At 40.1% G+C, this 14543-nt stretch overlaps 1 protein-coding gene across 1 annotated transcript in view; it reads right to left on the bottom strand.

Moving 5' to 3' along the window:
• Positions 1 to 9764, bottom strand: part of LOC117707763 (arylacetamide deacetylase-like 2) — a 32298-nt gene extending 22534 nt beyond the window's left edge. The window contains exon 1 of the mRNA XM_034501287.1: positions 9627 to 9764. Coding sequence (XP_034357178.1) covers positions 9627 to 9764 — 138 coding nt within the window. The remainder of the gene's footprint in view (positions 1 to 9626) is intronic.
• Positions 9765 to 14543: the final 4779 nt, after the last annotated feature.

The raw sequence follows: 14543 nt of genomic DNA, 5'->3' as shown, positions 1-14543 counted from the left end.
CCAATAGTATTTAGCATGACACTTAGGATGGCTCCTTACTCTTAAACTTTGAACCTCCTTCCAATAATTTGAATAGGATAAAGAACATCAATCCATCAATCTGTTGTTCCAATGCCTGTCTAAATCTTCTTGTATATTCAACACAGTAACATTTTTTTGCTAAATGATTAACAAAAGTACCTGTCTTAACTTCTTGTGTCAATGCTATTGCAGAAGCAGTGGTGCTAGCAACTAATGTAATTAAAGCTGTTATACCAGCAATAATCAAGCCCACTACCCTCTTGCTTCTCCTTAAAACCTGACTCACTTCTTCCATTACTTGCCAGCTTTTTTCAGAATACCAAGGCTCTCTAATACTCAAGACAATAAAACAAAACCTGGTTGATAGACCTCTGTAATGCACATGCCATGTTTTCAAAACACTAACACAATTAGAAAGTATACAATCAGTGCAACTTACATTAAATACTGTAGAAGAAACAAAAGTCATTTTAACTTGACCATTGAAAGACCCTTAACACATGTACTAATACTCATTTCAAATCCAGATTCTGTCCCAACTTTATCTCTTGCTAACATAACAGAATAGAGAATTGCAGCTAACTTCCAAATATGTCTCTGAAAATGTCCAGAACCAGCCTTCCAAATGAAGACTGTTATCTCCAATATTGGATTGAGTCCGAATAACTGGTCACATTTAAGAAAAGTACAAGAGTCATTATAACTAGTCTTTTTGATTCTCTATCCCTCAAGGTCTAAAAACCTGAGACAAGGCAGTTTGTCCCATCAGGAGTATAGGTAAGCAAAGGTGGGTCGGGAACATATGTCCAATACAGCTCCCCAGTCACCATTGTCAGGGCACTCGGCAATCTCACAGGTCAGCATCATTTTTTGTCCCGGCATCAGCATGTCTCACCCTTCACTCTGGCAGCCACCATGACCTTCAGCATCCTGCAAAAAACCCCAAAACCCCACAAACATGCCCTCTTCCCCATATTAATACCTGATTGGGATCATGCCAAATGCTAGTAAGTGGATACTTCCCTTTCATCTAGGCATAAGTATGCCTAGTTGTAGGGTGCCATAGACATTCAGCAGGAAATTCCTTAGCATTCAATTTTTTTAAAAAAAAAATTTACAATAAAAAGAAAATGACTTAAATAAATTTGTGGTATATTGTCAGAAGCCAGGACCCTTGCCTCTTACCCTCACCCTCTACCTCTCCCCACCTGCACAATGTCCCCTGCAGCTTCATCCTGCCTGGCAACCACAAGATCCTGCTTGGCAACTGCAGGTAGATTCAAAGCAGCATACCGTGTCTTCTGGGAAAAGCAGTGTACCGTATCTTTTGAGAAACACAGTTAGACCGCACATTGTTTCAGGACACAGGCCTAGAAGATTCTGTATTTTTCCACCACCTAGCCCCTCTTACCCCCTCCCCTTGTAAAATGTATTATAAAAAAGCGCTTTACGCTCCAATACACGACTCTTGACAAGCAATTGCTTCCTTGAGTCCTTTCTCTCTCTCTCGCCCGTTCTTTTTTCAGGTTGTGGTCCTCCTTGCCCCCACAAATTAGTAGGCCCACAGGTCGGGCCAGGTGGCACCCAGACGTGAGGCTTGAGGCACGGACCCCTTTGGACGGACCCTTAGCAGGAAAGTGCGCAGGACATCCACAGAGAATGGGGCGATCATCACCGGTGACCTGCCATCCTCGGGTAAGCTTCATTTTCATTCCGTCCCATAAGAATGGGTCATTCTCTATCAAAGGAGGCTTCCTTCATAAAGGATCTCAAACATGAGCTCAGAGAGAGAGAGAGAGAGAGAGGAATAAGAGTTAAGAAAAAGGATCTCATAAGGTTTTTTGTGTGTTTATTGATGAGAAGTGTCCTTGGTTTATGATAGATGGCCCTACCATCCATCCCAAGAAGTGGCAGAAGGTAGGTCGTGAATTAAATGAGAAAATCAAAAGTGAAGGCGATGCTACTGTTATTGCAACAATTTTCTCCTTCTGGGGTATTATTAGGGACATTATTGAAAATGCAGACAGGGATACCAGGAAACGACAACTTTTGTCTGTTGCTGAATACTGCTTGTCACAGTCTCAGCTTAATTCTGCCTGCCCATCTCATCAAACCTCTCTTCTTTCACTCTTATAGACATTCCCCCTGATCAGGTCACCTCTCCTTCTGATCCTCCTCGCCTCTATCCAGATTTGACTTCTCTTGACTCCCCTCCTCAGATTTCTCAGCCTCCACCTTATGATTCTTCAGCCGTTTCTGATTTGCAGTCTCCCTTCTCCACTCACCTTTGCAACCCTGTCCTTAAAAAATCTGCTTCCCTCTGTCCCCCCTGCCTTGCTACTAAGCGCCATTCCTCCTCTCCTCTGCCACTCCCTCAGCCAACAGTTTAGGCTGGGCTCCCCAGGAGGCCGCAGCAGCAGCAGCAGCAGCAGCCCATGGCTCCAACAGCTTTGGCTGCACTCCCCTACCCAAAGCCTTTGGATCCCAGTGACACCGCCACCCTTGAAGATGAAGCTGCCTGCTTTTATAATCCTGATTGGACTTCTACTGCGCTTTCTGCTCCCCTCCCCACGCTCGCTTTTCTGACCTTTCCTGCCACTTTGCCTAACTCTCTTTCTGATATGCGGGACCGCCTTTCTTTTCAGGTTCGTGAGCTGACGGACATTCTCCGCCTCCAAAAACAAGCGTCTTGGTCCTTTGCTCTTCCTCCTCCCCTTCTCAAGATTCCCTCCGCCTAGCCTTTCCTGTCACCAGATCGCAGGTTCCCCCTCACAGACACCCGTGGCTTCTGATTCCGAGTCTCGGGCAGACTCCGCTGACTCCCCCCACCCCCCCCCACCCCCACCCCCCTTCGCTTGGTCCGGTACTCGGTGTCCAATTCAGAAGTTGAAAATGAGAGTGATAATGAGGATTCTACAAGTGACTCCACAGTTTTCAAAAAACTCCGTTTTAAACATCTTGAAAAGTTAAATTCGGCCATTAGGAACTATGGCCCCAGTGCTCCCTTTACTTTTTTTCTTCTTGAGAGTCTCTGTGGAGGGGGATATCTAACTCCCAATGAATGGCTCACCTTTGCACAGTCTGTCCTGACTAGGGGACAGTTCCTTTCTTGGCAAGCTGATTGGGCTGATCTCTGCAGGTCTCAGGCCTAAGCCAATCTCTCTAGCACAGGCTCCGCTCGCCCTCCATCAAATGGATGCTTGATAAACTCCTAGGTCGAGGGAAATATGCCTCTAACCAAATACAACAAAAATTTTCTCTGGGTCTCTTAGCTCAGTCCTCTTCAGCAGCCATGAGGGCCTGGAGAGCCATTCCTATGAAAGGCTCTGTTCTTTCTCCTTTGACTAAGATCATTCAGGGCAATCAGGAAGAGTTTTCAGAGTTTGTTGCTTGCCTCCTGGAGGCAGCTGAGAGGTCCTTGGGACCTGGCCAGGGAGAAAATAAACTTCTCCAACAGCTTGCATATGAGAATGCTAATTCTGCCTGTAGGGCTGCCCTTCGAGGAAAATATAAAAATAAAGATTTAGATGAGATGATCCATATCTGCAAGGATGTAGATCTCTTTGCCCAAAAGGTCTCACAAGCCATCAATCTGGCTGTGGGAGTAGCCACTAGTGGTGGAGCGAATGCATCCATCTGTTTCAGATGTGGTCAACTGGGTCATTTTGCTAAACAGTGCCCTCAGGGTAGACCCATGGCTCAGCCCCCCTCTCAACTGAGGGGAGAGCATCCACTTCCAATGACCCCTTGCCCTTGTTGCAAGTGAGGCAAACACTGGGCTAATACCTGCCATTCCAAAACTGATATTCTGGGCAACCCCCTCCCTCTCCTTCAGGGAAACAGGATGCTGGGCTAGCCTCGGACCCCTCAGCCAGTGTCCTTCCTGCCAGCCTCGGGGAATAGCCAGGCAGGGCCACACCAAACCCTTCATCAACAGCTCCCAAACCAGCCTCATCCCTCCATAGGGCTACCCTAGGGAGCGCAGGATTAGACCTCTGTGCCTCCTCTGATACAATATTAGAAGCTGGAAGAGGAGGCCAGATAATCCCTACTGGTGTCTTTGCACCCCCACCCCCCATCCCAGACTTATTATCTTATCTTGGGCAGAGTGTCTGCCACACTTCAAGGCATTACCGTCTTCCTTTCAATCGTTGATAACGATTACTCTGGAGAAATTAAAGTATTGGCCACTAGCTCCAGAGGGCCCCTTCACATCCGCCAGGGACAGCGCCTTGCACAGGCCCTCCTCCTTCCACTGGACACCTCAACACCTTCCTTGGGCCCATCCCGGGGTGTTTCCACCCCAGGGTCCTCTGATGTCTATTGGGTCCAAAGACTCTCTGTATTTTTCCACCACCTGGCCCCTCTTACCCCCTCTCCTTGTAAAATGTATTATAAAAAAGCGCTTTGTGCTCTAATACACAACTCTTGACAAGCAATTGCTTCCTTGAGTCCTTTCTCTCTCGCCCGTTCTTTTTACAGGTTGCAGTCCTCCTTGCCCCCACAAATTACTAGGCTCGTGGGTCGGGCCAGTATATCTCCCCCATTTTTATTTTATGAAGATATTGTTTTAAAGTTCCATGGGCAGTGTGGGTTTATTAATGACCATAGGGTTTATTGTGTGTGGGTTTATTGCTGGGTCTTCAATTCTCTTCTATTGATCTTCCTGCCTGTCTCTGTACCAATACCACGAAGTAGTTTTCACTAGAGCTGTGTGATGTTGAGCTGTGTGAAGCTTCGAGACTCTGCTACAGGGGTGGGGAACAGTCTGAGGTCCCATGGTGGCAGGACTTCTTAGGTTAGGGGTCTCTGGGCCAAAAGGTGGCAGGGAACTCCTTGGTTCTCAGGCCCTTGGACTCCCAGACACGGTTGGGAGGCCGCGGAAAGGCCAAATTAAGTCGAGTACATGGGCTAGATAGGCCCACAGCTGAAGGGGGCGGGGGGAGAGATGAGTTCTGGCTGGGTCCTGCAGAGATGAGACTCTTAGGGGATGAATTTGTGGCATCTGTGGCTGGAAGCATAGAGCAGTCATCATTGGGAGATTAGATGTCAGCTCTGTAGTTGAAAACCTTCTCCACAGTTCCCTACTGCAGGTCCCAAAGGAGCTAGATAGTCCATAGCCTTAAAACGTTTATTGTCATGGTGGAAAATGGATGAAATGATACCCCAGTATTCTCAGGGCAGGCCTGAGGTTAAATGCATTTTGCAAGGAGGAGGATCTTAAAAGGAATGTTTAATTGGCTATGTCCTTCTGGCCTTTAGGATTCTCATTAACATGAAGATCTATCTTGAGGCTCTGTAGCTGTAGTCATGCTCTCTACCTGTGGAGGGGCTAGTAGAGACGTTGTCCTACATGCCTGAAAGGAGTGGATCAATGGAAGTCTTCCATCTCCTGTCAGGAGCCTGGAGTCTGGGAGCATACCAAAATGTATACTGTACCTTGCAGGGAAACCTGTGGGGTCTCCAGGCTGCTGGGACTCTGGGCCATCTCTAGCTGGTGCTCAACCAGAAACCATGCTATCCTTTCACAGTCCTACAGGTGGGGAGACTTTTAATGACTGCTTCAATTTCTTTAGGGGTTAGGGGACTGTTTAGATGTTTTACCTGCTACTGATTCAACTTTGGTGTCTGATATCTGTCTAGAAAATTATCCATTTCATCCAGATTTTCCAGTTTTGTTGAGTATAGGCCTTTGTAATAGGATCTGATGATTTTTTTTGAATTTCCTCAGTTTCTGTTGTCATGTCTCCCTTTTCAGTTCTGATATTATTAATCTGAATACTGTCTTTGTGCCCTCTGGTTAGTCTGGCTAAGGGCTTATCTATCTTGTTGACTTTATCAAAGAACCAGGTCCTGGTTTTGTTGATTCTTTGTATAGTTCTTTTTGTTTCTGCTTGGTTGATTTCAGCTCTGAGTTTGATTAATTCCTGCTGTCTACCCCTCTTGGGTGTATTTGGTGTTCTTACTGTATCCTGCATTTCCTGGTTGTTTTGGGTTAGGAGCATTTTGCGTTTTCCTTGACAGTGTGTCAATGTTTTCTATGGTATGTTCTGCACCTGAGATTCTCTCTTCTATCTCTTGTATTCTGTGGTCCTGATCTCTTGCCTAGTTTTTGTATCTCCAGTGTAGTCTCCCTTTGTTATTTCCTTATTGTTTCTACTTCCATTTTTATGACCTAGATGGTTTTGTTCAAATCCTTTACCTGTTTAGTTGTGTTCTCTTGTAATTCTTTAAGGGATTTTTGTGTTTCCTCTTTAAGGGCTTCTACCTGTTTACCTGTGTTTTCCTGTATTTCTTTGAAGGAGTTATTTATGATCATGGCACTGGCACAGACTGGAAGGACTAGTTATAACTATTAAATTTTAACGTGTGTGTGTGTGTGTGTGTGTATGTGTGTGTGTGTGTGTGTGTGTGTGTTTGAAGGCATATATGTGTCTATGAAGCCAAAGAATACATTCAGCTATCATTTTTCAGTTTCCATATTGTGTGAGTTATGGTCTGCATTCCTTGTTTGTTTGTTTGTTTGTTTGTTTGTTTCTATTTTTTTGCTACTGCATATGTCAGTTCTGCTAGTCCACAAGTTTCCAGGAATTCCCCTATCTTCCCATACCACTGTGGGAGATGCAGGATCACAAATAAACACTACTCTGTTTAGTTTTATGTGGGTACTAGAGATCCAAACTCATGTTTTCCTTCATGTGCAGCAAGTACTTTACCCACCAAGCTATCTTCCTGGACTTCAATTCATTTCAGTGTTAAAATGTACTTATTTAGTTACTATATTACTAATAGTCTAAGTTTCCATTTTTATGCTACCAAGAAGCTTCTTTTCTTTTCCTTAAATAAATCTGACATCTGAAATGTAAATAAATAAAATATCCAATAAAAAAGACAAGATAAAAGCATCTCTATTCATTTCTATAGCTGAAATAAATCTCTCTTTAGTATTTCTGTTTTTCTAACATATAGTTAGTTCAACTAAAGTAATTATAATTTGTTTTGTTACTAGAATATTTTAGTAGCATGTATTAGTCTAATTGTCTCAGGATAGAGGGATCAATAATTCTTGTTTTGATAAGCTTAGTGTAGATAAATATGTACACTTCCAATTTTTCCAATATTTCTGGATCAAACATGCTATTGTTAGAGATCCCCTCTCATGGGGGCTCTCATCAGTGTTCACTAATCAAGCATACCCAGGTATTTCTACTCTATCCTGTCCCTCATATTTTCTATGGTGATCCCTGTGCTTAGTGACCCAGGCCTAGTGTTCCTTTTCCTTGTGGTCTTCAATTATTCTCTTAACTACTAAAGCTTCAGGTTTCTCAAAAACATTTCCTGCATCAGATATTTCCTTGTGCAGCTTAATTATCATCATGAGTTGGCAAAAATTTTCCCAGAGAACAATTAAGGCAGTCAGCCTTTACACCTAGACTCCTTGTCCTGTTATACCTGGGTTAGCTGCTTCAATGGCCAGGGCCAGAACAATTTGTTTCAATAGTTACCAAAGCCATTTCCTTCTCTAGTAATTTCCTCATCCCCTTTCCCAGAGAAAAAAATCAAAATTATATTTAAGGACAAATAGGGTATAGAAAAAAGCAAAATAAACAAGCATTCAAGAAAGACCAATGCCATCTGTATACTGAAAAGCAGAAGATACAATATTCAGGTTGATGGTGCTCCTGCAGCTGAAACTGTGTCATGCAGCCATATTTACAACCATTTCACACCTGACATGACACATAGATAATAATTAAAAGAGAGTCATGCTGGCTGTAAAAATCATAAGCAAAATACTTATCAATTGAACTCCCTGTGGAAGCTTGTCAATAACTGGAATGATCATTTAAATAACTAATAATTTTTTCATATACATTCATGTGTAAGGAAAACAATGTACAGTTACATGTTTCATGGTTCTATTTTACATTCGAGGACACAAAAGTCACATAATACATTTATACTGACAGGAGATAACCATTGGGACACTTTGGAGTCTAGTAATATATAAACTACTCAATAATGATGATGTAGCAATTTTTCTGTAAAATAGAGCTTGTTTACCCTTATTTCCTATATTGTCCAAGTCAATAATATGAGGCATTAAGAAACCCAAACCAGGGTAACTCAGCTAACTTTGCACTCAAAAATAAATGTGTTAGCTATTTTAATGATTAGTTCAACTGTCAACTCCATACAACCTAGACTCACCTTAGGAGAGTGTCTCAATAAAGGCTTGTCTTGACCATGTTGACTGGTGAACAGGTGTATGGGGGATTGTTTGATTATATTAATGGATGTAGCAATATACCGCCCTGTAATGTAAGTGGTTCCATTCCCTGATTTTGAGCCTAGATAACTAGTTAAATATTAACATCCATGCTTCCATTTTTCTCTGTTCTTGATTACACATTAAGACCCCAAACTTGATCTTCCTGGAATAATGGACTGTATTAAACACTCTCTCATTTAGGTTCCCTTTGCCATGGCATATTATCACAGAAATCAGAATGAAAATAGGGCAGTTGTCCAGCATGAGAAGATTACCATCCTTCTGCAGCCCAATATTCATGTCTTCCTCATCTACCATACACTGCTGTGTCTTCTCTGATCATTCATTATTTGCTCATCTCTATTTCTCAAACTTTCCCATTGTCATAATAGTCAAAGGCTTCCAGACAGAAGCATATTTTGGTAAAAAGATAATGAAGTGTATTCTTGAGTTCAAATTCAGGCACTGTCATTATTATAAAGTCTCAATGCCAGCAACATGGACCTAAAGCAGACAACAGTAGCAGAAGGTTCCAAATGTGGCCTTTGAGCTACATGGATCTCTAAGTCATATCAGGGAGTATGTGCCATATAGCACACTTTCTGCTCAAAAAAAGAAATGTGCTCCATTCATCAGTACACAGGGTACATTTCTAGTGGATTTTACAGAAGGGATATTATAACATAAAAATACAGCTCTACAATTATTATACAAATAATTGTTAAATGATATGAAAAGAAAGAAATAAATGCCACTATCATAACATTTTTTGATTATTAAAATGTAATTATTTTAATATCAACATAACACTTGTATAGAGTTGGAATGAAATTATCATTACTATTAAGTTGATTATTAACACAGTTCATATTGATCAATTCTTTGGCTAAAGAATAGTTTTTGAATATAGGAAGCTTAAGAATTACCTAAGAAGGAGGGAAAGACACTAAAACAATGAAAGGTTTAATATATACAAAATTTTATAATATGAATTGTCTATATACATAAATTTATGAAAATATGTGAGCCTAGGTTTCCTGATAAAGCATCAAATATATTTAAAAATCTGAACCCAAATATTCTTTTAGGAAAACTAATTTTTTTGTTTTGTGAGTACATTATTAACTTTAGAAATAGCATCTTAAAACACCATGATTCCTTCAATAAACAATAAAGCATGTTAATGAATAACTCAAATTCTAACCAAATGAACTATAGTAATTTGTAAATATAGCACTAAAGAAAAGCAAAGTATCTTTCAAAATACTGATGAAAGGAAATTTCATATCTATTTGTAACAAAGCTTCCCAATTTTTCAGGAAAAATATATTACCATAAGTGATGATATTTTCATGCCAGCATCTACGATTCTCACTTTCCATGGTTCCTCAATGTTTCCTGGTATGGGTACATAATTAAGATAAGCAAAGAACATAAAAAAGAATGCAAAGCACAGAGTTTTGTTCGTCATGATAAGTCTTCTCCAAATTTCTTTGTGTGAGTAGTCAAATGCCATCTCATATATAAATTAGTAAGTAGTAAGACAAAGGTAGAAGAGAAATCTGTCCAAGTCAATGACAATGTAGCAACACTCACTGAAGATTAATCACCAAGATCAGTCCACTATTACAAGGTTATGCAACTGTGATTTAATGTGAAACAGAGTGTACCTTGAAGTATCTATTGATAATTTATATTAAGAGCAAAAACATTACAGAGTAGCAAGTTCTTCTTTTTTTATTGGATATTTTATTTACATTTCAGATGTAATCCTTTTCCTCATCCCCCCCAGAAACTCACTATCTCATCCCCCCTCCTCCTCCTTCTGTGAGGATGTGCTCCCACCCACCCACTCCCACCTCCCCACCTCAAATTCCCCCACAATGGGGCATCCAGCTTTCATGGGACCAAGGATCTCCTCTTCCACCTATGCCAGACAATACCATCCTCCCCTACATATACAGCTGAAGCCATAGGTCTCTCTCTATGTGCTCCCAGGCTAGTCCTTTAGATCCTGGGAGCTCTGGTTGGTTGGTATTGTTGCTTTCCCCATGGAGCCACAAACCCCTTCATCTCCTTCAGCCTTCTCTCTAACTCCTCCATTAGGAACCCCATGATCAGTTCAATAGTTATCTGCAAGCATCTGCCTCTGTATATGTCAGGCTCTGGCAGACCTCTAAGGAGACAGCTATATCAGGCTATCAGCATGCACTTCCTGGCATTCACATCGGCATATACATTTAGTGACTGAACATGGAATGGATACCTAGGTGGAACAGTCTCCAATTTCTGTCCCACACTTTGTTTCCATATTTGCTCCCATGAGTATTTTGTTACTCTTTCTAAGAAGGACTGAAGAACCCACACTTTGTTCTTCCTTCTTTATGAGCTTCATGTGGATAAACAGGCTGAGAAAGAAATTAGGGGAAAGACACCCTTCACAATAGTCACAAATAACATAAATACTTTGGTGTGAATCTAACCAAGCAAGTATAAGATCTGTATGACAAGAACTTCAAGTTTCTGAAGAAAGAAATTGAAGTTATCTACTTCTAGAAGTTAGTTTTTCACCCATTAATTTCTGACTTCAACTGCTCCAGGGCAAAAGCAAAATGATGTGTAGGTGCGGATTGAACCCTTTAAGGCCAGGTTCAAATTGCATAATTCTGTTTGTCAATGAGATTGGCAGACAGCATCAAAAGTTCTGTTCACTTGCAGAAATTTTTATGCTGTTTCTGATGATGTCTAGGTAATAACCACAGTGAAGACACCTGGCTGTCAGAGGCATACAGCTCCCATCAATACAAGTCAAAGAGAGTTTTGGAGCCAGGTCAGACCTTATACCTCACCTCCACTTGGGACTCTGACCTTTAAATACATTGTCTTATTTTCAATTACTGTTTTAAGCCCTGAAGGAAAAAAATCAACGATGTCATGAATTTTGCATCATTAATGATTCTAAAGCCAGCATCACATGAGTAACACCAAGTTAGGCTGCCTATTTGGAATGGATTCTGCTATTCTTGGACCACAGTTACAGCAGCTTCTGTATATTGAAGCTGATGGAAATTTTTCTAGGCAAACTATTTTCTAGGAGGATGAAATCCCTTAGGTTTCTTTTCTTGATGGAGTCTCACTCTTGGGCACCATTTATTTTTTTAAATCACACAGCCGCTTCCTCTTCAGTACATGATTGACTATACTCTTAAGTGTCCTGGTGCCCTTTTCTGCTCCAAGTTGCACATATTATTTCTTCCTGTTCTTGTTGTTCCTTTTCACTGTATTCTTACATAAGAATGACAAGTAATAACCAATACACAGGGTCAACATTAGGCTATGTTGGAATTCCTCTGGAAAATAAATCAGTATATTAGTTTACAATTTAGTCGCCTAAAAAAAAAATTCTTAGGACATTATAAGGATATGGCTAGATTGTTGGCCAAAATATCACATAAATGGCATCTAGCCCTATGGTTGATACAGTCTCTGGTTCCTGCTGAGACGTTTTGAACCAGATCTCCACTGTCCACATTGATTTCAACAAAACTGCCTTCCACACTTTTGATAGAAAGCTCCATTAAGCTCTGCTTAAAGCTTTCAAAACGCAACATGATCAGGTTCCTCATAGCCACATCCCACCTCTAGTACCAATTTCTTTATCAGTTGCTTTTCTGTTAACTGTGATAAAACATGGTTATCAAAACAAACTTAGTGGAGAAAAGGGGGTTGTTTTAACTTTATGTTCCAAATGAGTAGAGTGCATGATGGTGTGGAGACATGGAATATCATCAGGAGCTTGAAGCTGCCTGATCATTTGTTCATTCACACAAGGAAGCAGAGCGAGGTACAGGAATTAGTGTGAGGGTATAAACCTACAAAACTCTACTCTTTCATTTATATTGATTAATGATTTCCTTGTGGTTGTATATTGCTCATTTCAAGATTGTTGATCTATTTCTCCACCTTTTCTGTTATTATATGTCCCACTATACTCTTCACCCGTAGTACATATCCTTGCTATGGTAGTTTGAATGAAAATTGTCACTCATGTACTCATATATTTGTGTTGCTATTTGTGTAAATTATGAAAGCTTTAAGAGGTGAATATTTCCTGGAGGAAGTATACCTCTGACTTACTGGTATGCCTAGTCCATAATCCATCTCTTTGTAAAACACCCTGATATTTAGTGATCCATTATAGATTCAGATATTGTATACTTTTTTATAGAAGTTAGGATAATTTATCTTAATTAACCGGTATGTCCAAGTCCTATGCGGCTATATACCTGTGAGTCATGCCATGTTCAACATTTCTCTACATATGCAGTTCTCTCCCCTGTTCAAGATTACAGTGGTATAATTCAGTATCTCTTTATTATAGGCTATTTAATATATGCATATAATTTGTTTATATTAAATTCTCCCCTGAAATTACTCCACTAGCTGCCCTCAGAACCTCTTCCTCTCATTTTCATGTGCCGTCTTTTTTTTACATATACTGGGTCCATGTAGTGTTGTCTATATGCTCAATAGCTTAGAACAATATGCTGGGGCATGAGTAGTCTCTCAAGTTACACATCACTTAAGAAAAGTTGCTCTGTCTCCATCAGCAGACATCAATTATTTAAATCTCAGATAGTGGTCATACTTCACAAGCCCCTACCTTTAGCCAGCTGAGACTTTAGACAACTTTATATTATTCATGCCTAATGCATGCAGTCATAGCCACTGTGAAATCATGTGTGTAATGATTCTCCCATATTCAGCAAAATATATTTCACTGCTGACCTAGTCCACTGCAACTTAAATCATCCCTCCTCCATGATGATCCATGAATCTTGGAGGGAGAGTATATGAAGCCTTATTAAAACTGAGCACTCCAGAGTCTCTTATTTCATGCACATTGATCAGTTCTGAATCTCTTATTAATCACCATTTACTACAGAAGATATTTATCTGATGGTAGCTGAAAGATACATTAAACTATGGCTATAAAAATAGGAACTTAGAGGGTGTTTTATTAGTATGTTAACTTAGCAGGATAGTGTATTAGATTTTCTTACCCAGCCATATTTTTGATTGTCATTTTGGTGTTTTGTTTTGTGTGTGTTTGTTTTTCACAATTAACAGTACCAAGCATGAATTCCTTTTTGAGGACCAGTCCTTAAATTCAATCAGAATTTGGTGGATAGTTACCCCCACAACATTCAAGCCACTATTACGCCAATTTTGTCTGGCCAATCATCATTATAGCATGCAGGGTCCACAATTTGATGACGTAGTTGATGACTTTCCTCCCTTGGTAGCATTCATATAACCTTTCAGCAACAGGACAGCTAGCTAGTATATATTAATCATCCAGGTCGATATCAGTTAGATTTCTCTATATCCTACATCTCCAGTATGTGATGTCTTCAGAAATAAGGATCTTACCTTCAAGTTATAGAGCAATGACAACTGTCTGCAATGTGTGGAAAGTGCATGATACCCCTTTGACCAACAACTCCAGAAGAGGTAACACATTTCCAGCACTGGGTTCTTTATTGCATCACCTATTTTGTCTGGAGAAGGCATTGCCCCACCTGTATAGGTTAACAACTTTTATGTATGCACATTTATGTATTTCGGGAAGCTATATTTTAATAGAACATGTCTATATAACCTTTCAAGGATCTTTACTATTATTATCTTTTCATCTACCAATTTTCTATTCTTTCTTCCCATCCTCCACCCCTTTTAATATATCTTTTTTCAATGTATCGAACTTTATCTTAATACTACCTGTATCCTAACTCCCATCCCTTGAAATACCCTGTGTGACATTATAGCTTTCTGACTTTGAAGGGCACTCTAATTTAAACACACATATTTAAAGATTCAAAGATAACATCTATATCTGAGAGAAATTTTAGGATATTTGCTTTATGTGTCTGAATTACATCACTCAAAATGACTATATAAACTCCCTTTCATAATTTGATTATTAACAAGTGAATGAATAATATTCCAATGTTTATATGTAGTGTGGTTTTACTAACAAGTCATCATTTGCACATCTGGGTTTTTCCATTTCTGGGCTATTGTTAATAAAGTAGTAATGAACATGAGTGAGCATGTATTCATATAGTAATAGCCTGGTATATGCAAAGAGGATAATACATTATATCTGTTTCTAGCCTTTTGAGGAAAGTTCAAAGATATTTCCATAGAGGCTGTACTACTTTTCTCTCCCATCAACAGTGAATAAGTC

The sequence above is a fragment of the Arvicanthis niloticus genome, chromosome 4, assembly GCF_011762505.2.
Source record: "Arvicanthis niloticus isolate mArvNil1 chromosome 4, mArvNil1.pat.X, whole genome shotgun sequence".
Taxonomy (NCBI): domain Eukaryota; kingdom Metazoa; phylum Chordata; class Mammalia; order Rodentia; family Muridae; genus Arvicanthis; species Arvicanthis niloticus.
This window is presented reverse-complemented; position numbering and strand designations above follow the sequence as displayed.